Genomic DNA, 21,985 nt, shown 5'->3' on the forward strand with positions numbered 1-21,985 from the left:
CCCCCCCGCCCCAAGCCCGGACCTCGACCCACACGATGCCCCCCAGACGACACCTCCACCCACGCCCCAAGGCACAAAGCGCCGCGCCGCCCTCAGGGCTCCTGGCCCTGCCCAATCGCCCCGACGGCAAAACGAGGCACGCTGCCCGGCACCGGGGGGCAAAAGCCTACAGCACCCGGTATTCCCAGGCGGTCTCCCATCCAAGTACTAACCGGGCCCGACCCTGCTTAGCTTCCGAGATCAGGCGAGATCGGGCATTCTCAGGGTGGTATGGCCGTAGACCCCCCTTTGCTTGATAGTACAGGTCTTGGCCACTCACAAGAAGCTCATGGCCATTTCAGTGCCATTCTGTGCCGTAGAGCACAAATAGAGCCCTTCTCTGAGCGCCTCAGTTTTGTCTGCTCTAGCCCCAGAAGCTGTATTTCTCTGACAAATCTGTTCTCTCACCTCTGTTTTCTTACTTCAGTGACCTGTGAAACTTTCTTCGTTTTCACAGTACTTCCATTTTGCTCTTCGTGCACATTTATTTCAGCTGCATCCCTATACTTGCTATCTCTGCCCCACAATTATTCAAGCTATACTCCCTCTAGTATAGCTCCTCAAGCCCTATCTATGCACACAGTAACTTCATCTCCTGCCCCAGAAGCTTTATATCACTTTCAGCTCTCCTGGCTCAGCTTCAGCTCTTCATCTTCCCTCTGCTGCTAGGTGAAGCTGCTCCTGGATCTTCCCTAGAATCTACATTGCAGCTCCAGTCTTACAGTCCTTATCCCACCCCCATTCCCACACTGGTTTCAATGCCAGTCCCACCTTTTTGTGTCCTCCAGCTCTGCCTCCTCAGCTCCAGCTTCTCAGCTTCCCACTGGCTCCAGCTAAAAGCTGCTCCTGGCTCTCACTGCAGCCCAAGGCTGTTGACAAGGCCAGAAATCAGTCTCAGTCACTGTCATCACTTAAATATCTCTAGGAGCTATCACAACTGTCCCCATGAGGTCTCAATTTTGGTAGAACATGAGGAATGACCCCCAATACACACCTTCCCCCTCCCCGTGGGTCTTACCCCCCAGCTGCCCACAGCCCCTCCCCAGCCGGCAGCAGGGGCTGGGAGCAGCCCCTACTTCCCCATTCCAAAAGGTGCCCTCGGGCTGGTTCTGAGACGTCCACTCCCAGCCTGAGCCTGGTACCACTGCATGGGGGGCTGAGACCCTCCTAGCAGCTCCTGAGCTGCAGCTCCATCACCTTCCCCATGGGATTCATCCAGCTCCCTCCACACAGCACTTCCATTGCTCCTCATCAGTTTGGATCTGGATCCAACCCCAGGGGCTTTAATATCCCTTCTGGCCCCACAGGCAGTGCTTCAGCCACAGTTCTACAACCTTTATTTAAAAAACTTCATATATGTAGTAATAGAATAAAAAATAATAAAAATACAAGGCAATGGTATAACGTTAACAAAATAAAATAATGAATAAAGAACACTATTAAAATGCAGTAAGAGAATAAACTATTAAAAAGTATTAGTAAAGAATCAAAGAATAAAAATAATACGATAATAACACAGCTTTATAGCCTTTATTTTTAATATTACTTGAAGCCCCATAGCCTGGCAGGTCCTCGCCTTTGCCCTCTCACTCGGAGGTCACGACTCCCACCACGCCGGGATAGTGGCCGCTGCCCTGGGATCCCGCCCGCTCCCCGCCTTTTTCCCCTTCTCCAGGGAGAACTCCCGGACCGGCCGTGACCCACCAGCACCTCCCGGGAATGCGGCCGCGGCTCCTCCGGGTCTCGGTGCCTGAGGGGAGCGGGGGCGGGGCCGCCTGAGGGGACACGGCGGGGCGGGCGCGCGGCCGGACTGGGGGCGGGCCCCGATTGGACGGGGTGGGAAAAGGCGGTCCCGATTGGACGGGTTTGGAGCCGGCGGGCTGCGCGTGCCGCCCTGGGAACCCGGAGCAGCGCCCCCTGGCGGCGGGGTGAGGAGAAAGGTGTGGGGCCGGGGCTCAGACAGCGGAGCGGGCTGTGGGATAAAGCGATTGGGATCGAGACTGGGATAGGGACTCTGGGGACGGAGCTGGGATCACTGAGGGGCTGGGATAGGGACGGGAGGGATGGAGCTGGAATCACTGAGGGGCTGGGATAGGAATGGGATAGGGATTGTAGGACAGGAGCTGGAATCACTGTAGGGCTGGAATAATGATGTGGGGCTAGGATAGGTAGGCAGACCAAGACGAGGGAAGGGTAGACAAGGGGAGGCAAGGCAATGTAAAACCTTGCCTTGCCTTTCATAGCTTTGCCTACCTTTCCCTTGCCTTGCCTACCCGTCCCTTGAGGCACTCTCCTATCGGTGGCCATGCCCCAGAACTTTATTTCCACCAGATGGCAGCCTGGGTTTGCTATTGCTCGTTTCAGCCTCATCTGCTCACTTCTCTGGACACCCTTCAGGCACAGAAGTGCCTTTGAGCTCGTTGTTCTTCAGAGTGGCTCCCAGCTCTCCTCCCCATACCTCTCTGATGGAAGGAGCGTGTGAGGGCAAAGCGGTTTGGGCACAGCACATATCACCCCTTCCACTCAGCAGCCTTGTTTTCAGGTAGTCCCGGTGTGATACACCTGCAGTGGCCTTTCTGTGCCTCATGCTTTGGTGACCTTCCCACTGTCCTCACACTCTCAACCCTTGCTGGGCCAGCCTAGAGCTGCCCAGGCTGCAAGTAGGGTCAGGGTGGCTGCAAATGACCTCAACAGTCATTTTCTGAGGAGATTTGGTGGGAATGTGCTTGCCCAAGAGGGTCAACTGCAGGTCACCACATCAGAGAGCATTAGAGAGCTGGTTACTACCCGCCTGGAGGTGTGAAACAGCCACAGAACAGCCGCTGGGACTGGTTTCCCGTGGCACACAGGCTTGGGCATGCGGGGGCCATAAGCAGGCGGCATGTCCAAGCCCGTTCTTTTCCCTCCCCCCTCTCCAAAGTGGGTAAATCCCATCAGCAGCCACCCTAAACCGCCCCACGCCAGCCCTAATCCCGTCTCAGGGTACGCCATCAGGCTCCCATCGGCCGTGCGGGGGGCACACAGTCCCGGGAGGGACAGCCAGGGAGAGTCGGGGCACAGCAGGGGTGGCCCTGGGCACTGCCCGGGAAGGACAGCGGCGTGCTGGGAAGAGGCCGCCTGCCTTCCATTCTCTGGAGAAGGAGGGGGAGCGCGGGGCTGAGCTGAGCTTTGTCCTGGTTAATTTTAGACCAAGGAGATAAGAGGAGGCGCATGGCGGAGCTTAAGGGGTCTCTGTGCCTCGGCGCGGGGCAGGCCTGGCCTCCGCCGTCCCTGCAGTGGCGCCCGGGGAGCTCACGGGGTCCCTCTGCTCCCCCCGGCCGCGGGGGCTCCCGGCCGGGCCGGGGACGGGTCTCGTCCCCCGGGACGGAACGATACAGACAGTGTTGGGCGGTGGAACGTGGTCTGTGCGCCCCGCGGCCATCGCAGCGCCCTGGTGTGGGCTGCAGGGGTACCTGGAGGGGTCCCTGTCCTTTGGGAGGGCGGCCATGTGGCGGAGGGTTCCCCGCATGACGATGTGGGGACATAGCCTGTGCGGGTCACGGGAGTGGAGGTGACTGCTGCGTGGGAGGGGCACACGTGAGAGGTCAGTCATGTGCGGGACACTTCCGAGAGCAGCACTAAAACCTCGGCACGGCGTCCACCGCGCCTCCTTAAGCGCCCGCCCCGTCCCGGCCTCCCTCCGCCCCGTCCCGCCCCGTCCCGCCCCGCTCCCTCCAAGTGAGGGAATAAAGTTGCGGGCCGGGCCGGGCGGGCCCGGCCGGAGCGGAGAGGGGCGGCAGCGCGGCCGCCGGCGCAGCGCCGGGCCATGGCCTCGGAGGAGCTGGCGCAGAAGCTGCAGCGGCGGCTGCAGCTGGAGGCGAGCGGGGCGGCGGCGGAGGGCGAGGTGGAGGCGGCCCCGGGCGCGGCGGCGGAGGCGGCGGAGGAGCGGAGCTGCCTGACGGCCAGCGCGGGCGCGGAGCTTAGCGCCAAGCTGTGCCGCCGGCACGACATCAACGAGGGCGCGGCGCAGCCCCGCCGGGCCGCCGTCTTCAACCCCTACACCGAGTTCAAGGAGTTCAGCCGCCGGCAGATCAAGGACATGGAGCGCATGTTCCGGCTGTGAGTGGGGCGGGGGGTCCGGGACTCTGCCTTCGCAGCCCCTCCCGTCTCCGGCCCCGGGGGCACATCTGGAGAGGGGCTGCCCGCTCCCGGCCGCGGGCTCGCCGTTCTCCGCGGTTTTGCGGTCGGGCTGGAGGAAGCCGCGGCGGGTTCCCAGCGCCATCTGATCCCCAGATTGTTCCTGTGCTTTGCGGGGGGGTCGGAGGGTTCCCCGGGGGCTCAGCCCTGTGTTTGGTTCACGGCTTCTGCTCTACCTGGACTTGGGACGGTGGCTGTTTGTGGTGGCACCCATGAACTGCGGCTTTGGGGGACGCTCCGGGTGGGACGGGGGGCTGCGACAGCACAGGGGCTGCTGCCTCACACCCGGAGGCACCGGGTGGGTCTGTCCCGGGGCCCAGCAGAGGCACTGGACATTTATCTGCAACAACTGCTACCCTGAACATCCCTAGCAGCTCTGCTGGCTCTGCCTTTCTGTGTCCTCGCTCTTCACACAGTCTTGTCTGCAAGGCTTGGTGCTCCCTCCCGTGCACCTAAACAAAGCTTCAGCTTCCTCTTTCTTCCCCCTTCCTGGGGACTAGGCTGGGGTTCTTCTCCTGGCAGGAAGGTTTGTGTTAAAGTCGAGCTGCTACTGCAACAGAGAGAGCTGCTTCTCCAAGCGAAAAGGCTTGGCCCTCCCTGGGGCCATGCTCCTGCCCCTTATCTCTCCTCCAGACCCGTCCTGGCTCCTGCGGTTGGGCTGTGCCTGGGTACCTTTGATTGTCTGTGCTCGGGTTTCCCTCCAGCACCACAAACCTCTGGGCTTCTGGGGGCCAGTGTCCTCCCAGCCCCCAGAAAGGGATCAGACAGGCTGCCAGACTGGGGGTGAGCTGCTGCTGGGCATGAGGGGGTCAGGACTATGGCAGCTGCCACAGCAAGGTGCAAAGATGTAATTAAGCTTGTCACGTCCTTGTTTTGGTATCTGAAAGCTGCCTTGGGCACCTGGGATTATTGTAAGGAGCCCAGGAGGCTGGTTGAATGCTGCCAGCTCCCAGCACTGTGCGGTGTTGCTGTGCCCAGCCGGGGCTGTTGCCGCAGGAGAGCAGGCAGTGAGCTTTTGTGAGCTTACTGGAGTTTGGAGTTCTTTGTTGCATAGGCAGCGTTGTGTTGGCAGCTGGTGCGGGAAGGGAGGTCCAGGCCAGACTGCTGCTCCACTCTGTCCTGTGTCCCTTTTGGCTGTGCTTGAAGGGGATCCCACTCTGCAGAGGCTGAGCTGTGGTGCTGTGAGGACTGGAGGACAAACAATGCAGGCAGCTGCAGTGCCCAGAAGCTGTGAGCGAGAGGCTGAAGCAGCAGTGGCACTGCCTCCATAGGGAAAAGGAAAGGAACAGCGGTGGTTTGGGGAAATAAAAAGTGGAAGAGCTGAATTGCAGTTGAATTTTTCAACAATGAGCTCATTAAACGCCAGCCTGGTAAGCGGGAAAAACCTAGGCTTTGCAGTTGAATGCTAATCAGCCGGTCAATGTAGCTGGAAAGCGTTGCATGCCGTGTGAGGACTATGGCAGATAAATGTCCAGGCTGCTCCTGCCAAAAGGGGAAGAAGGTGGGCTGTGTGCCTCCCTCTTGTGCTTCCCAGACTGGCAGATGGAAAAACCCATTCTGGTGTTCACTCTGTTACAGGCATCTGAGGTTTGCAGTGGCAGAGGATCTGGTCTTTGCTCCATCTGCTGCCACTGACCTTTTTCAAGTGTTGGCTGACACCACGTGCTTCATGAGGAGAGGAAATGTTCCCCTTAATTCCTGTCAATCAGAGCTTGAGTTAATGTGATTAAGGCTTTTATTCTCTGTATGGCTTATTGGCCCTGGCTACCACAACCCAGGGTCTTTCTTACATCCTTGTCTCAAAGACTTATTTTTCTCTTTTAGTATCTTCTCACTGTTATGGGATGCCAGGTTTCCACTAGACTTCCCATCCAAAAAATGTTCCTTGTCAGTTCAGTGGAACTTGTAAATCTGTAGTTCAGACTAAACTTGAGCCTGTGAGTCCTGTGCATGGTGGGGACTGGGTCATGGTGCTCCAGCGGGAAGGAGGTCCTGGTGAAAGCAGCTGCTCTGGTGCCTGTCAGGGCATCCCATGGTATGGATGAATGGTAGCTGTGACTGCTCTGTGACAGGGTGGAAGCAAAGGCCTTGTCTGAACATGAGACTTCCCAAATTCCAGTGCTCCATCCAGGTGCTGTGTGCTGCTGGCAAGGGGCATCTTTCCAAAGCAGAAACAATGCTGCTTGTTCCTGCTACCATGGATGGATTCACTTTTCCCCTGCTGTTGTCCAAGCCTCTTCTTGTCAGCATCCCCCCAGAGATGGGGTGCAGGTGTCTGCTGGGGTGCTGGGTGCAGGCAGCTCTCAGGGTGGGTATTTTTTTGGCAGAAGGACCGGGAAGTCTACAGCTCAGACTAATTATAATGCGACCTAGTTAGCTGCCTATTCTGACAATGTGTGGGGACTGATAACCTCTCTTTCCTGAGTCTTTTGAGCGAACTGTCAGGACCTCTGGAGTCTCAGAGCTTCCCTTGGTGCCATCCTTGTCCAGGGAAATAACAGAGGGGAGTGTGAAAGCCGGGCAGGGAGGCTGTGTCTGGCAGGAATGACCTTTATGAGAGACCTCTGGGGGAGGAGAACAGGCATCGGCTTCATTTGTGGAGTGCGAGGGAGTGGAGAAATTCCAGTCTTGCTATTGCTTTGTGTTTAGGGAATTTCATGTGTAGCCTACGTGTTGCACAAGTGCCTTGTGTCTGGAGGGTGGGAGAGGCTGTGATGTCCCCTTGCCCTCTGGAGCCCCTTTGCTGGGTGCCCCTGGCCTTGCCTGCAGCAGGTCTGCTTTCCCCAGACCTGCCTGTGCTCGGGGTGAGGGGCTGCCTCTGGTCTGGGACCAGTTCCCTGTGAAGCCCCAGTGGTCAGAGCCTGTTCTTGCCCCCACCCTCGGAAGGAGGAATTGTTTCCAAAGCTTTCAGGAAGAGAATAGGGTATTCCATTTGGAGGGGACCAACAATGATCACATCTAGTTCAACTGCCTGACTGCTTCATGGCTGAACAAAAGTTAATCCTTGTTATTCAGGGCATTGTCCGAATGTCTCTCAAACGCTAACAGGCTTGGGGCATCGACCACCTTTCTAGGAATCCTGTTCCAGGGTCTCACAGCCCTCTCAAGTTGAAAGAAATGCTTTCTCAGGTCCAGCTTGATCATCTTCTGGGGAACCAGTGTTGAATTATTCCCACTGACCCTATCACTGGATATCAGGGAGAAGAGATCAGCGCCTCCCTCTCCATGTAAGGTGAAACACAATGCTCAGAGGGAATAAAGTGCTACTTAGAAAGGATTTTGAAATATTTAGGAGGATATTATCATTACTTCAGCATCATTATTAGAACTGCTTTATTTCAAAACCTGTCTTAGGCCATTGCAGCATGCAAGAACTGCAGATCAAAGTACAGATGCCCGTAGCATGTGGAGCAAGCTCAGGTGCAGCAAACAGGTACAGGGAAGGCAGGTTTTCTTTCCAGATTTTCTCAAGAAATGTGAATGATTAGAAACTGCTCTTTGATCCTTCAGGATTTGGTATTTCTCATTCAGCTGTCACTTTTTTTGTTACTTGGGTTTTTACAGGCAGCTGGAAGGTGACTGCAGAGTCATTACCGGGGATGGAGTCCTTGGCATCTCCTTTCTCTTCCCTTCCCGATCCCTCTTTCCTCTGTGGTGACCCCCTATCTGTGCTGTGTGGTCCAAGTGCAGTGCTTGTACTTGGGCAGTAATTGTGTGTAACACACTTCCTGCTCTTCAGCAGGTCTGTTCAGCAAGCATCCCCTCCTTCCTTCCCCGCGCCTTTGGCTCCTGCTTCCCGCTCCCAGCCAGGCACACTCTGCATTCCAGGTGGAACTGAGCCAGTGTGGGAATCTGGGCGCATCCTCATTGCAGCAGCTCTTGGCAGCCGCTGCCCGTGTCCCCCGTGGGCCCTGGCCCTCGCTGTGTGCTCGGGGCTGCCGCGGCTCCTGTGCCGTGTGTGCTCGGAGCTGCTCCGGCTGTCCCGGACCCGGGGGGGGGGACCTGCCATGGCCACGGGCACCAACCTGTGCTGGAGCTGCCTGCCTGTGACGCGAGAGGTCTGTGCCTGTTGGCACGAGCTTCCCTCTCTAATGCCTGACATCCCCGGGCGAGGCTTGGCTCGTGCCCGAAGGAAGCGGAGCTGTGGTGTCACAGCAGGACAGCGGGGGAGGGCAGGGCTGGCCGGGCACCCGAGTGCTGCTTGCTGTGCCGCTCCTGGAGTGCGGGATGGGACGGCTCCCCAGGGTGCAGGGTGTGTTTGAGGACTAAACTTACCCCGCTGCCCTCTGCCAGCTCTGCCTGTGAGGGCTGATGGCTGTCAGTCACCGGGACAGGGCTGTGCTGCAGGCGTGTGTGTGAGTGGAATCGGGGGCTGGCTGAGCCCAGGACCCTGAAAGGGTTTTCAAAAAGCAGACAGTGGATTTTTATGAACTCCCAAAAGGCAGGCAGCGGGGTCTTTGGGAGGGGTCAGGTGTGCCAGGAGCACCAGCTGACCAGCAAGGTGCAGTCTGGGTCCTGCCCCATTGTGTCGAATGCCTGTGGCTGCTGTGGGGAATGAACTGCTCGTCTCATGCCCTATAAATATGCCTCTCCCTAAATAGTCTGGCTGTGCAGCAGCTGAGTGGCTGTACCCAGGTCCTAAAATACTTGGGCTGTTTTTGGCGGCGAGGGGGGTGGGGAGGGAATGCAGCAGTTTGCCCGGTGCTGCCGTTGGGTTTCAGTGTCCCTCTGTGTGCCTGTCCCCGAGTGCAGGGGACTGGTAACCTGATTTTTGGGAGCATCTCGGCGCCAGCTGTACTCCAGCCCAGCCTGCTCAACACCCATTGTGTGGCTGGTACAGTGTGCTGCTCTGCCACGGCCTGCTGCTGGCAAGACCCCATTTCTCACAATCCTGGCTTTGTGCTGCCTCTCTGCAGGGATGACGAGCCCTGAAGCTGTGCCCCATGCTTAACCCTTTCAGGGCAGCAGCCCCTGGGCCACTGTTTGCCTGCAGGTCGTGTCCATAACAGCAGGGTGAGATGAGCACATCAGGCATGGGCTGGGCTTGTGCCCTCCCACCTTCACCTTGATAACCCAAAGCTTCTCTGTGGGGCCAGGCAGTGTCCCAACCCCACATGGGCAGCCCTTGGAGGGGACCTTGCTGTTGTTTTGCTTCTGCACCCAGCCAAAGGGCAGCATGAGCTTGCTGGGCCCCCGAAAACCCAGCTCCAAATGCCTCACTGCCACTAGACCCTTTGCTGTTGTGTCTAATCCAAGGTGCTGTATCCCCAACCACCTTACACCGGAGAAAGGACCTCACACCCTTTCTCCCAAACTTGAAAGAAAAGGAAATTGACAATTAAATACTGCACTTATTATGCTTCTGTGATGTCCTGGAAATGCATCTCAGCACTGGGCTGGGTAATGCTGTGATCAGGTGCCTTAATTAGCTGTCACCTTCCTCACTGTGAAAAACCCGCTGCATTCCTTGCTGCGATGTCTCAGGTCTGTGACCTGCTTTCTGCTCTGATGTTTCTCTCCTAGTTTTTCAGAAAGCTGTCCAGCCTGGTGGGCTCCTGGGTTTGCTGGGTGCAGAGAGTGCAGGCCAGTTGGCAGCACAGGCTGTGTGCCAGCCTGGTCTGGGGGTGATATCCCTGTCATTTGGGGTCTCTTGGTCCTGGGACCCTTGGAAACAAAGAGGCACAGAGAGTGTGAAAACTGGTTGTGGAGGTGGTGGGACTCTGCAGAGTGGTGGATGCCCTAGTCTGGGGAATAGCATGCTGTGCCTCTGCCCCTGAAGGCAAGGGCAGAGCTCTTGGCTGAGCCCTGCCTGCTGCCCGCACCTGCCAACAGTTTGTTGGGCCTGCCTTTGCCACAGCTTCCTCTGCGGCTGGGAGGCTTCTCTGCTGGAAAGGGCTCTCTTCCAGGGAAACCACAACTGTGCGCATCTCTGTCTGGGATGGCTGCAGCCCTCATCTCTTTGGAAGGGAGCTTACAGTCAATGAAAGATGAGGGGTGGGAGGACTTGACTGGCTGCTGCCTGCTGGAAAGCTTTAGTGCCGTGCCTGGGGCTTCATTGCTGCATGGTTGAAAGGCTCTAAGGCTGTCAGCGTTGAGGTGGTGGCGGGGGGGCCGTGGCAGGCTGTGTGCCAAGCCTGAGCCCAGCTTGGCAGACCCTGCCCCACCCTCTCATGTGGGCCCCCAGCTCCGTGGTGAGGGCAGGATCAGGATGAGAGGGCTGTTGAGGGGCTGTATGATAGCAGAGGGCCCATCCCTCCAGCCTTTGGACTCTGACAGCCAGCCATGGCCTGGGGAGGTGTGAAGTGCTGGCTGCTGGGTGGGCCGGATGCTGTACCCACACCCACAGCAGATGTCAGGAGGACTTGGTGCACAGTCCCAGGCTGTGCACAGCAGGTCACTCACTGCCTCCCTGTCCCTAAAGCACCCTCCCCGCCTTGCTTCCTCCTCCTGCAAGGAGTCCTTGTAGTCCCCCATCCTCCATTGGGAGTGTGGTCCTGCTCCAGTCCTGTTCCTGGAGGTGGGCACTGGTTTCCAGTGGTGCAGACCTAGCACTGGCTGAGTTTGCTCTGCTGCCCTGGGCCTGCCTTTCTGCTCTGCCTGGGGACACAGAATGAGCAGCTGCCCCCAAGCAAGGTGCTTCTGTAGTACGGGAGTGTTCTGGAGAGGAAAGATCTTAACAGCTAGAGGGAGTGTGTTGGGCTTATAGAGTAAGATTGCTTTCTGAGGAGAGGTGTTCTGGTTGGTCTCTGCTCCCTGTTTCTCCTTGAAATGAGCAGGCGGCCTGGCAGCAGCTGGCTCTGGCATGCCTCTGCCTCCTCACACTGGTGCATGGTGTAAGCTGCGTGCAAATAACCTTTGTGGTGGACAGGCAAGTGGGTGAAATGGAAACCCCACTGAGATTAGCTGAGTTCCTCCACATTCTCTCTGCGTGGGTGGTTTGATCTGAGCTCCCCTGAGCACGTCTTCCTCTGGTGAGACAGCTCTGAAAGCTGCCGGCTACTTCCCTAAGCTTAATATATCTCAGCACTGACTGTGTCAGCTTCCCCTCTCTCCCGAGCTTTGAGCCACACAGGGACTTTATCCATTTACACGGTTCCTCTTTTGGGAAGATGGATATGGGGATGATGTTGACTGACCCACTTGCCTTTGCACCCCACAGGTATGACTCAGGAAGGGATGGATACATCGACCTGATGGAGCTGAAGCTGATGATGGAAAAGCTGGGAGCGCCACAGACTCACCTGGGGCTGAAGAACATGATCAAGGAGGTGGATGAAGACTTTGATGGGAAGCTCAGTTTCCGTGAGGTGAGGAGCCAGGGAGGTGGCTCTGGGGCAGGGGGAGGAGGCAGCCGGGCCCAGTGCCCTGGCTGTAGGTAGCCCTCTCCCCTCTGTTTTTCCAGCTGTGGAGTGCAGTGGAGAAGCCGGAGAGCTTTCCCCTGTGAAGGGTATATTGTCAACCTCCATCTCCACATGGTAGTACTAGGACCTGATGCCAAAGCTCTCCAACCTCCCTGCTGGCTTTAGGAGCACATTTGAGCCTTGTTGCAGCTGCACAGGAGTGCTCACAGAGCTCCCTGCCGTAGCTGGAGAGAGTGTGTCCCTTCAGTCCCAAGGTATCATTGCTGGGCTTCTGTGGCACAGCAGCTCAGCCCTCATTTCGGGTGCAGGGCAGGGGCTCTGCTCATGGCAGCTGGACTCAGGGGTATGAGAGGCTCTGCTCCAGTTTCTTTTGGATCCCTCTCTGCATCACACAGTGACCAGCCATGAGAGGCTGGGCAAGGGGTGGTCCCCTCCCTGTAGCGAGGAGTGAACGTGGAATGCAGCAGTTTGGTGCTGCACGCTGGCTCAGCAGGGAAACACCTCAGCAGGCCTGTCTGTCACCACAGCTGGGAGCAGTGTGGGCAGGCCAGGATTCTGTGCCAGCCAGAGGAAGAGAGGGGATTTGAGCAGTTACCTGCATGCACTCAGGGGTACCATAATTATCTCAGCAGGAAGGGGGAACCCAGGCACTAAAACCTCCTGTGTGACCATCTTCTCCTCCCAGACGTCAACTGCTGGCTCAGTCAGAAGTGGACGTCACTGTGGTTTGAATTAACCCACAGCCCCTTAGGCAGCAGCAGGGCCAGTGCTGCTTGTGTGTGCCCTGGGTGTGAGGGCTGTGCTGCTGTCCTGCTGCACGGGAGGGCTCTGTGGGCCCAGAGCAGCTGGGCTCCCTTGTTTCTGCAGGAGCTGTGCTCTCACTGTGCCACCTCTGGGGTGGGGGTTTGCTGGTGGAGATGAGGTGCAGAGCTCTGCACGGCTCAGGACATTGAGTTCTTTGCTGTGGAAGTGCCAAGAGCTTTGGCAGTGTCTGGGAGGGGGGCTGGGGTCCATGACCAGCTGGGCTGCTTGGGGCCTGAGGGATGATTGGCAGCTCCACCGTCTCTCTGTGCTGGCACATCACACCATCTCCCCCTGCTTTCATGTCCCAAGGGTTTTGTTGCATTTCTTTCACTTCGAGAGGGCAGCAGGAGAGGACAGAGGCCAAAGATTGTGTTATGGAGACCAGCTCTTGAAGAGAAAGGCAAAGACATGCAAATCTAGGAAGTGAGAGCCTGTGGCTGAGCTCTGTGCAGGAAGGCAGACGTGCCTGGTCAGAGGTGAACTGGGGGTAGCAAAGAATCCAGTGGAGCAGGAAGAGCACCGTGCTATGGCCCCAGGTCACTGATTGCCAAATCACTGTGTGGGCTGAGGAGCCCTCTGTCTCTAGGTGCCTCCTGGGCCACCCTTCACCCTGGGTGAGGAGCTGGGGACAGCCTCCAGGCTTGCTGCAGGGGCTCTCTCCTGTGGGAGAGAAATGCCTTTATCCTCAGGTCTCTGAAAGATGCCGTGGTGCCCTGGCACCAGTGGCGCAGCACGAGTGGCAGAGCGGCTCCTCTTCTGCTGCCACCTGTTCGGAGCACAGGCCCTGCCTGGCCCCTGGCACAGGCAGCGCTGCCTGTGCTGCCAGCCCCTGGCACAGGCACACAGCAGCTGGTGCTGTGGAGCTTCTTGCCAGATGCAAAAAGCCAGTCAAGCAAATGCTTGAGTAGCCCGTGGGTTGGAATGAGGAGCGTCCCTGGCAGAGCTCTGGGGACAAATTACACAGCAGCTTTGGCACATACCCAAAGTTTCCTGTGGCAGAGAGGAGCAGGATGCTTCTTGCCTTTTTGCAGATGTGCCCTGTCTCACTGCTCTGTTTGGGCAGAGGGCTGGCAGGGAGACAGATTTCCTGGTGGGGGAGGAGGCCTGAACCATCCCATAGGCCTGTCCTGCTCTGCTTCTCATTGGTGGTGATGAGCAAGCATGTGGAGGGTGGCTAAGCTGAGTTGGGGCACTCAGACAACATGAGGAGAAACGTAGTTTAAATGAGTGTCTGAACAGAGCTGGGTGGAACTCGGGCACTGGAGGGCTCCTGGCTGCCTCCAGAGAATATCAAGTTCTAACAAGACACTCTTCTTGTGACCTGCCAGAGAATGGGTCGGGACCTCTTTTGCTTGCAATATGTCACCTTTTTCTGCTGCCTTGAGCAGTGTCCTCCTGTCCCAGATAAGCTGTTGCCTGGCAGGGAGGCTCATGTGGCTCTGACTTGCTGCCGATGAGCCGCTGGCCCTGCTTAGCAAAGCTGCCTCCTACTGCTGACCTTTGAGCATCCACCAATGCATCAACAATTAACTGCACAAGACTCCCTCTGTGACTCAAGCAAGAAATTTAGGCTTAAAAAGATTAGGTATAGTGGGGGGAAAAAGCCCACACCTCTGCCTCTAGTTCTGTCACCACCACAGGAAACCAGAGTTAATTGCTGTAATAGTAATGCCTAATTGTAGCTGCTATCTTGAACCCCCAGAAATCCACCCTCTGTCCCTCACACCAGCTGAATGCTGACCCACATCACGTGTTTGCTCCCAGAGTTGATGCAAACCACAGCTGCTTTTCTGGCCTGTTATTGCAGGACTGCTGCTGCCCATCAGTCCAAACCTTCCCTTGCACAGTGGCCAGCCTGGCACTGGGGGGGAGTCTTGGCTCGTGAAGGGTGTGAGAGCAGATACACCTCGCGAGGTCAGTGTGTTGGAAGGTGTGGGTTGTGTTGTCCTCTTTGAGAGCACAGCTTTAAAATGTACCAATGTTACCTTTGCTTCTCTGTTGACGATTCCCTGAGGCTTCGCTGCCCATGGAGTGTCCTGGGCCCAGCAAGGGGATGAGACGGGCTGGGAGCAGGAGCTGAATGCAGATTGCTGGTGTTCTCTCCTTAGTAAGAAGCAATGCCTTGAGGGAAGGTAACTGGTGAGGTGAGCTTCAGGCTGTGTGCTGGCATGAGGAGGGATTGCTGCTGAGCTGTGGAAACCAGCATGATGCCCCTTGGTTCACTCTGCGGGGTCCTTGGGACTGACCCTGTACTGTGTCCACCCCAGCTGGTGGCTCAGTCCCAGGTTTTCTTTAACTCAGCCCCCCTTCAGGGCCATGGCAGCCCGTATCTAGAGGGTTGCTGCCCCATGCCTTATTTGCAGGGTGATTCATGCTTACTTGTACTCATGACCCAGTCCCTCCCCAGCTATACCAGACCTCAGGATTGTGCTGCTTCCACTGCTCTTTTCCAATGCCAGGAAGTGGGACTTGCAGGGTGGAGCAGAAACTGTGAGGAGGAACCATGACTAATTGCAGCTGAGCTGCCAGCCCTCTGTGTCACCGTGCCCGCTGGTGGCAAAGGGGAACTCACCAGAGCCCGGCGGATCTGAGCAGAGGGAGAGGATGTCTTGGGGGAGATTTGGGTTTTTTCCAAGCAGGATGTTTTGCCCATTCAGCAGAGCACCATTTAGTTTCTTATCCATGTGTATTGGGTTTCTGTGGCCAGGTTTTGGGAGCAGGGGGCCTCCAGGGGTGGGTTCTGTGAGCAGCTGCCGGAAGCTTCTCCCATGTCCAGCAGAGCCAATTCCAGCGGCTCTAGGACAGACCTGCTGCTGGCCATGGCTGAGCCCAGCGGAGATGGTGGGAACCATTCTCTGATAACGTATTTAAGAAGGAAAAGAAGTTATTGCACAGGTGTAATTGTGTCCAGGAAAGAGGAGAGTGAGAATATGGGAGAGCAACAGCTCTGCAGACCCCCAGGGCAGTGCAGATGGAGGGGCAGGAGATGCTCCAGGCCCTGAGATTCCATGGGGAGGCAGCTGTGCCCCTACAGCCCATGGAGGGCTATGGGGGATGCCTGAAAGGGGGATGTGAGCCCATGGGAAGCCTGTGCTGGAGCAGGATCCTGGCAGGGACCTGCAGACCCAAGGGGAGAGGAGCCCACGTGGGACTCCAACTCCTCTCCCTGAGCAGGGACAGAAACAACCTGTGATGAAGTGACCATAACCCCCCTTCCCATCTCCCTGTACTGCTGGTGGTGGCAGGGAGGTAGAACTTGGCAAGGAGGGAGGGGTGGGGGAAAGGTGTTTTTAAGATTTTACTTCTCATTATCCTGCTCTGATTTTTGTTAGTAATAAATTCAGTTAATATATCTAAGTTGAGTCTGTTTTGGCCATGACAGTATTTTGGTGAGTGAGCTCTCCTAATCCTTGTCTGAACTCGTGAACCTTTGTTACATGTTCTTCTCCCCTGTCCCGGTGAGGGGCGATAGAGTGGCTTTGGTGGGTGCCTGGGTCACCCACCCAGCCAGGGTCAGCCCACGACAATGTGTTTGGAGGGGTAGAAGTTCCCTGCAAGCCCAGCTAGTCTGGCTGCCCCGCGCTGAGCACTCACGGATTACGAGGCGGTCCGTGAAGCAATGCCTGGTGACGCTGCCTCTTCGAGAGGGCCAGCGCTGCTGTCATCCCCCCACCCTTCCCCAGGGGAGCCCTTCCCAAACTCTTGCATCCCCAGCAGCTCCTGTGAGCAGCTGAAGCAGGGAGTGCCGTAGGGCTGGCTCGGTGGCCGGGACTCTGCTGCCCTCTCTGGGACATGTCTGGCTCTCCGCGGGGAGCAGCGCAGTGCCCAGCCTGGCAGTCCGAGGAGCGCAGCACTTGAGCTGTTTGATGTTTCTGTGCAAGTGGATTTCAGGGCAAGCCTGCCTGGTACCTGCAGCCGTCTGGCCTGGGCTGAAGCGACGCAGCTTTGTTGCTTGTCCTCCTTTTGTACCCGGGTGCTTGTCCTTGTCTCTGTTCTCTCTGTGCTGTTCCGAGCACTGAGACACCTCCTGGGGTGGCCGAGAATAGCAGGGAGTTACAGGACCTCTCCAAGTACACACCGAGCTTCCACATCTTAACCTGGGGTTCGGGTGGAAAGTGGTGCAGAGATCTTTGTTTTTTAGCAGGCACGTTTTGTTCCTTCTGTAAAAACACAAACCAAAAGTGTGCTTCTATGCAGTGAAATAAGACTCTTTGTTTGTTTCCTTTTGCAATTCACTTCCCAATATACACACTGCTGCAGTGACTGGATTTGTTAAATGTCTGTGGTCCGGTGCAGGACAGAGGTTTCCCACCAAGCTGGTTTGTGGACACTTGTTCAGGCCCCTCTATCACAAGGGCACACACACACTTGGGCTGCTGTTGTGTCTCACAGGAGTGCACTGGTGCCTCTGTTCGGGGAGCCTGGGGTGAACCAGAGATGCCTTTGCCTGTTTTTATTGTCATGGGATGTGATCTGAGTCCCCAGAATGGTGGGTAAGCTGGTGGGGGGCTTGTGAATACACCATTAGAGTGTGGGGACATAAAGAGCTGTGTCTGAGCCCACCTTATGGTTGTACTGGGCAGGTGCAGAGGTGCCCTCCTTCCTCTTGCCACGTAGCAGCCTAGCTTGGTAGGAACTGTGCTTTACCAGGGCTTTGATTCCCAGGAAACCTTAATTTCCTGTGAGATTCCTACTGCTTTTAGTCTGTAACAGGGCTGTGTACAGGAGCACAAGTTCCATGGTGCCATTTGGTTTATACAGACCTGGTTTCCTTTGCTCAGAAATATGAATTCCAGCCCCTTGCAGGTGACTGTGCTGTTGGTATTTTAAGTTGCCTGAGCTTCAGTGAAAAACTGGAATGTTTCCTCTCTCTCTCTCTCTCTCTCTCTCTCTCTCTCTCTCTCTCTCTCTCTCTCTCGGTAGTTCCTGCTGATTTTCCACAAAGCTGCAGCTGGGGAGCTCGAGGAGGACAGCGGCCTGTTGACTCTTGCGAAGCTCTCGGAGATAGATGTATCCATTGAGGGAGTCAAAGGAGCCAAGAACTTCTTTGAAGCTAAGGTATGGTGTGGCACAGAGGGACAGGGGAAAACTCAGCTGTAGCTTTTCCCTTCCCTATTTTGGCGGGCTCTGGTGGATCAGTCACCACTAGGACAGTGCAGTGCAGTGTCTGTGCTCTGGGTCTTACCCTGTGGAGCTGACTGGCCAAGCTGTGTCCCTGGGAGCTCTGAGGGACTGGCTGGCCGAGTGCTTTTAAAGACAAAAGCGTCCTGAAATCTAATGCAATAGGGACAGAGGTTGCCATTTTGCAAAGCCTCCCTCTAGCAGAACACTCTGAGTTCGGTGGTGAATGGAGTGTTTTGGAGTATAGGATTTCAGACATCTCTTTCTCGAGCAGCTCTCTGTAACCTTTGGAATCAAAATTATTCTGCAGGGTCCTGGGGTTGGCAGAAAGAGCTTTGCACCATTCGAAGCTGACAAAGCACCCTTTTTGAAAGCTCTCTTGGAGAGAAAATAATCCTGCTTGTTTATATAAGGAGTTTTTTCCCAGGAGCATAACACAGCTATTGCACAGCAGATGTACTGAGATGAAAGCTGGAAAAATAGCCAGCAAGTAAACAATGTCTCTTTGATCTGCAGATTATCCATGGTGTAGTATGATGTTCTCAGATTTGGCTGTGATTCAGAGCTGTTTTCTGCAGTAGTTTCTCCCTCTGTATACTCACAACCTAAGCTCTGCTGCCTGCTTACAGAAATCATGTACATGACCCAGTGCTGAGGGTATTGTGTTGGTCACTGCTTAGTGACTATTAGTAAATGACTTTTCTCTTGTTGATTTTAAAGCCAAGCAAGCTCACAGGTATTGGGTGTAAATACAATCTACAAATTACACTGCAGCGCAACTCATACGTGACCCATCCTGACAGAGCGTCCCAGCAAGCCCTGGGAGGTGCAGCAAACACTCCTGTGTTGCTCATCTGGGCGTAGCTCGGGCTCTGGCTCTCCCTCTGATGCAAGGCTTGACACTCACTCATTTTCTCTCTCCCTCACAAAGGCCCAAGCCCTCTCCTCAGCCAGTAAGTTTGAGGCAGAGATAAAAGCCGAGCAGGACGAGCGGAAGCGGGAAGAGGAGGAGAGGAAGCACCGCCGAGCAGCTTTCAGGGAGTTAAAGTCGGCATTTACCCAGTAACCAACCAGCCCATATGCACTCTGAGATTGCACAGGACTTGGTACGTTCCCCACATCAGGGCTCTACCTGGAGAGAACTGCTTGGATCCTGCCTAAAACTCACCACAGCTTCGCTAGCCTTCCTCTCCTGAAGATCCTCCTGAGTTTCCAAGGGCACAACTCTTGCAGTTACTATGCATTCATAACGCTGTGAATAGTAGGAGCTGTATGTGCTGTTTGCTCTGAGCTGCCAGGAGCTCATCACCCTGGAGCAGAAACAGCAGGTAGCAAATCACGGGTGAGCACTGACAGGCGTCATGTTTGCCTACTTCGTTCTTCCCTACACGTCCTTTTGCTGTTAATCCTGTATTAGTTCATTCCTTGCTTACAGGCAATTAGTGAGGTCTTGTGTAAATCAGGGTGTACAAAGTACAGCTTGTCTCCCTGTACATTTGTACTGCTGTTGGGTGTTGTCACCCTTTCCTTCTTCCTCAAAGCCCCGTGCCACAGGCACTGTGAAAACACTGTGAAGAGAGAAAGGTAGTTACTAGGGATGTGGATCAAACTCACTAGCATTTCCTGTAGCATCTTCTGCCACCCAGCATGTTGGAGAGTCTTCCAGTTTTTCTTCTCAGAAGTGCCATAGTAACAACCCCTTCCATAAGAGGCGAGGTTTCCCAAGGCTCCGAAGGGAGGAAGCTGGCTCTCTGCAACGCCGAATAGAAAACTGAGTGGCCTGACCATTTCTCTTCTGTCACATTCCAGCACACCTAGGGTACTGTATGGCTTCACTGTATTTTCCAGCCTTAGGCAGCTGTATCTGTTTTTAAGGGGTATTGCCAGCTGGACAATGCAATTGGATGGCACACTGGGGTTTTCTATTTGGAAGTTCGCTCACAGAGTTAATCGTGAAGGTGACGCTGTTTGATTTCATTAGAGCCACGACACAGGACACCAGCACAGCATCCTGAGCAATCCCTGCTCAGAGAGCAGCGAGGGCAGCACGCAAAGCTGAGCTGAGTTCCAAGGGCTTGCACGACACCACTGGCCATCTGCTTTTGCAGACACAGGGACCTTGCCCACAGCTGTCAAGATGCCCACTGCTTGTCTGGGTATACACACTGCAGGTCAGCAGCTGTGCTCCTTCAGAGGCTGCTCTCGAGACAGGGATTTGCTCAAACTCTGCCTCTGCTCTTGCACCACTTCATGCATTTTTATTTCTTCTTTCCAAAATGAAACTCACCTGTCGTCTTTTCACTTGTCTGTTTTGCTTCTTAAACTGTGAGCACTAAACTGTGAGCGTGGAATAATAAATAGAAAAACCTCTACTCTTTAATGTCAGGTGAAAGAATTGCTAAAGAATTAAACTGTGTATATATCTTCACAGATTATATTTTATAAATCACGCTTTTTAGGTAAATATTTATAATTAAATGTTTTTATACTTTACAACAAAGCAGATAATTTCATCTTCAATTATTTCTCCTTTTGCTGAAATGTACAAATAAAGCATTGTTATCTCCAGTCTTGGCTGTGGTTTATTTCAGGTCCTGCATGTACCAGTTTGTTCACAAATTACAGTAGTGATCCTCAAAGCTGGGCATCCCGACTCGGATGCGTGGGGGGAGTGTTCAGCCCCTTCTTGGTAGTGCTTCCCCTTGTGCTCAGCAGTTCTGGTGTGGAAAGCCCTAATGTTTGCGATTCCTCAGAGAGGGCCATGGCTATGTAAATATTTGAAATAGTGCCCACTGCTCAGTGTTGACACCTGAAGGTTGTCAGCCTTTCCTTATCTTAAAATCGGCTGTGTCTCAGCCCCGGTGCTGCCCCAGCTGGGAGCTGGGCAGGTTGCTTCAGCTGCATTTCCCTTTGCATTTCCTCACTCTGCCTTTAGAAAGAAAATACGTGGACACCTGAAAATGTGTGCAAGCCTCTCGTTGGCACCGTTGCCGATCTGCTAAGCTCTGCTGGCACGGCCGGGCTGGGCAGGGGCTCAGCAGGAGGTTTAACCACGCCTGATCTCAGGGGCGGTGGGGAAATGGAAGGACACGATCGTTACAGCTCTGCTCCGGGAAGGGGGCGGGGGGGCAGTCCTCGGGTCCCGAGGTCAGGTAAAATCAGGGTGAAGGTGCCTTAGCTTCTATTGCCACAGGAAAATTGCAACACTGCAGCTCTTGATTTTCCCTTTTCCTTGTTTTTCTCCCCAGTGGAGCAGGCACTGCTGACTCGTGCTGCTTTGCACGTGCAGCTGGGTGAGCAGCCCGGGGCTGTGGGAGAAGGGGGTGGAAAAAGGCCTTCCAGTGGTTTTACTTTTATAGATTTGAGTCAGCTTCAGCTGACAAGTTTCAATAAGGAAATGAACATTGTGGTTAGTTTTTGTTCAAATAGGTGCTGTTACCTGGGGCTGTAATTTGGTGCAGTGGACAGTAAACGCTTTTGGATGTACATTTATTTTGAAGTTGCAGCAATGTGCATTTTGAAATTAGCTTTGCAAAAACTGTCATGGAGAAATTAATTGCTTTCTAAATTGTTCTGTTTTGCTGGCAACTATTGAACTGGATAACAATGTCATCAGGTTAGGCAGAAGCACTAGAAAGAAATTGTCTAGCTGTATCTCCCACCTAATACCGTGTGACAATACTTAATTGTATTTACCTATAATTAATATATTGCAACCCTTGATGCTCTGTCCTTTTGTGCCTGATGTCACCACAGGTGGCTCTCAAAGGTCTTGCCAGCTCTCTTTAGTGATACCTGCTGGTACATTAATACCTGTCTGGAGCTCCTGGCATGCCCCAGGTGGCTCTTAAGTCTGTGATGGCGAGTAGAGGAGTTTGGTGGGAAGTCTGTTGCACTTATAGGTTTTTCTGAGAAGGGACAAAGACTTGCCTCAAGCCCTTCATCTCCTAGAATGGGAACTCCAAGTAGTCCTTGGCCCCTGAGGGGTTTTGTTCCCCCACGGAGGGTGGGTTCAGCCTGTCTGGATGCTCCGATCACAGTGGATCTCTCCAGGATGCTGCTGGCACTGCCATGGCCACTGGCTGCAGGGGATGGCCTGTGGTGGCCAGAAGTTTCACCCAAAGACCTCAGTGTGATCACAGTGGAGAGAAAGGGAAGCAGAGCAGTATGATCAGGCTCTTCCTGGCTCAGGGTTTATCTGTGAGGATTTAAGATGACCAAATAACATTTTAGCCTTGTGGCAGCATCCAAATAAATCCCTTGCAAGATAGATTGGAATAACTGGAGCACTTGGTTGTTGAATTGCAAGCTAAGCTTGCCACATGTGGGAAAGATATCTAAAACTCTATAACTGAGTGTTGCAGAAGTAGCAGCTTGTTTGTGGTATTCTGTCTTTCAGCATAAGCCACCTGAGGTGACATGCATTGAAGTGACTGACTTTAAAAACTTCAGTTGGATGTTTGCCTGCTTTGCTGCTGTTTTCA

General features: G+C 54.8%; 1 protein-coding gene and 1 non-coding gene across 2 annotated transcripts; one reads left to right on the forward strand and one right to left on the reverse strand.

Moving 5' to 3' along the window:
• Window positions 1-163: 163 nt before the first annotated feature.
• On the reverse strand, window positions 164-282 carry LOC114054854. Its single transcript, XR_003570603.1, has one exon. It is a non-coding gene; the product is annotated as a 5S ribosomal RNA (ribosomal RNA).
• Window positions 283-3,742: 3,460 nt separating this feature from the next.
• On the forward strand, window positions 3,743-20,069 carry EFHD1 (EF-hand domain family member D1). Its single transcript, XM_027878335.1, has 4 exons — window positions 3,743-4,137; window positions 11,375-11,522; window positions 17,304-17,438; window positions 18,433-20,069. Exons 1-4 carry the CDS (start codon window positions 3,845-3,847, stop codon window positions 18,565-18,567), a joined length of 711 nt encoding a protein of 236 aa, XP_027734136.1. The 5' UTR covers window positions 3,743-3,844; the 3' UTR covers window positions 18,568-20,069.
• The last annotated feature ends 1,916 nt before the right edge of the window (window positions 20,070-21,985 follow it).

The sequence above is a fragment of the Empidonax traillii genome, unplaced genomic scaffold (assembly GCF_003031625.1).
Source record: "Empidonax traillii isolate 1590-97213 ecotype Southwest subspecies unplaced genomic scaffold, ASM303162v1 scaffold40:size2234952, whole genome shotgun sequence".
Classification (NCBI taxonomy): Eukaryota; Metazoa; Chordata; class Aves; order Passeriformes; family Tyrannidae; genus Empidonax; species Empidonax traillii.

Bases quoted from the DNA above. Each gene is read 5' to 3' on its own strand.
- EFHD1 (XM_027878335.1), top strand. From the start codon at position 3,845: ATGGCCTCGGAGGAGCTGGCGCAGAAGCTGCAGCGGCGGCTGCAGCTG. The intron at 4,138-11,374 runs GTGAGTGGGGCG...TGCACCCCACAG, and splicing joins ATGGAGCGCATGTTCCGGCT to GTATGACTCAGGAAGGGATG. The intron at 11,523-17,303 runs GTGAGGAGCCAG...CTCTCTCGGTAG, and splicing joins GGAAGCTCAGTTTCCGTGAG to TTCCTGCTGATTTTCCACAA.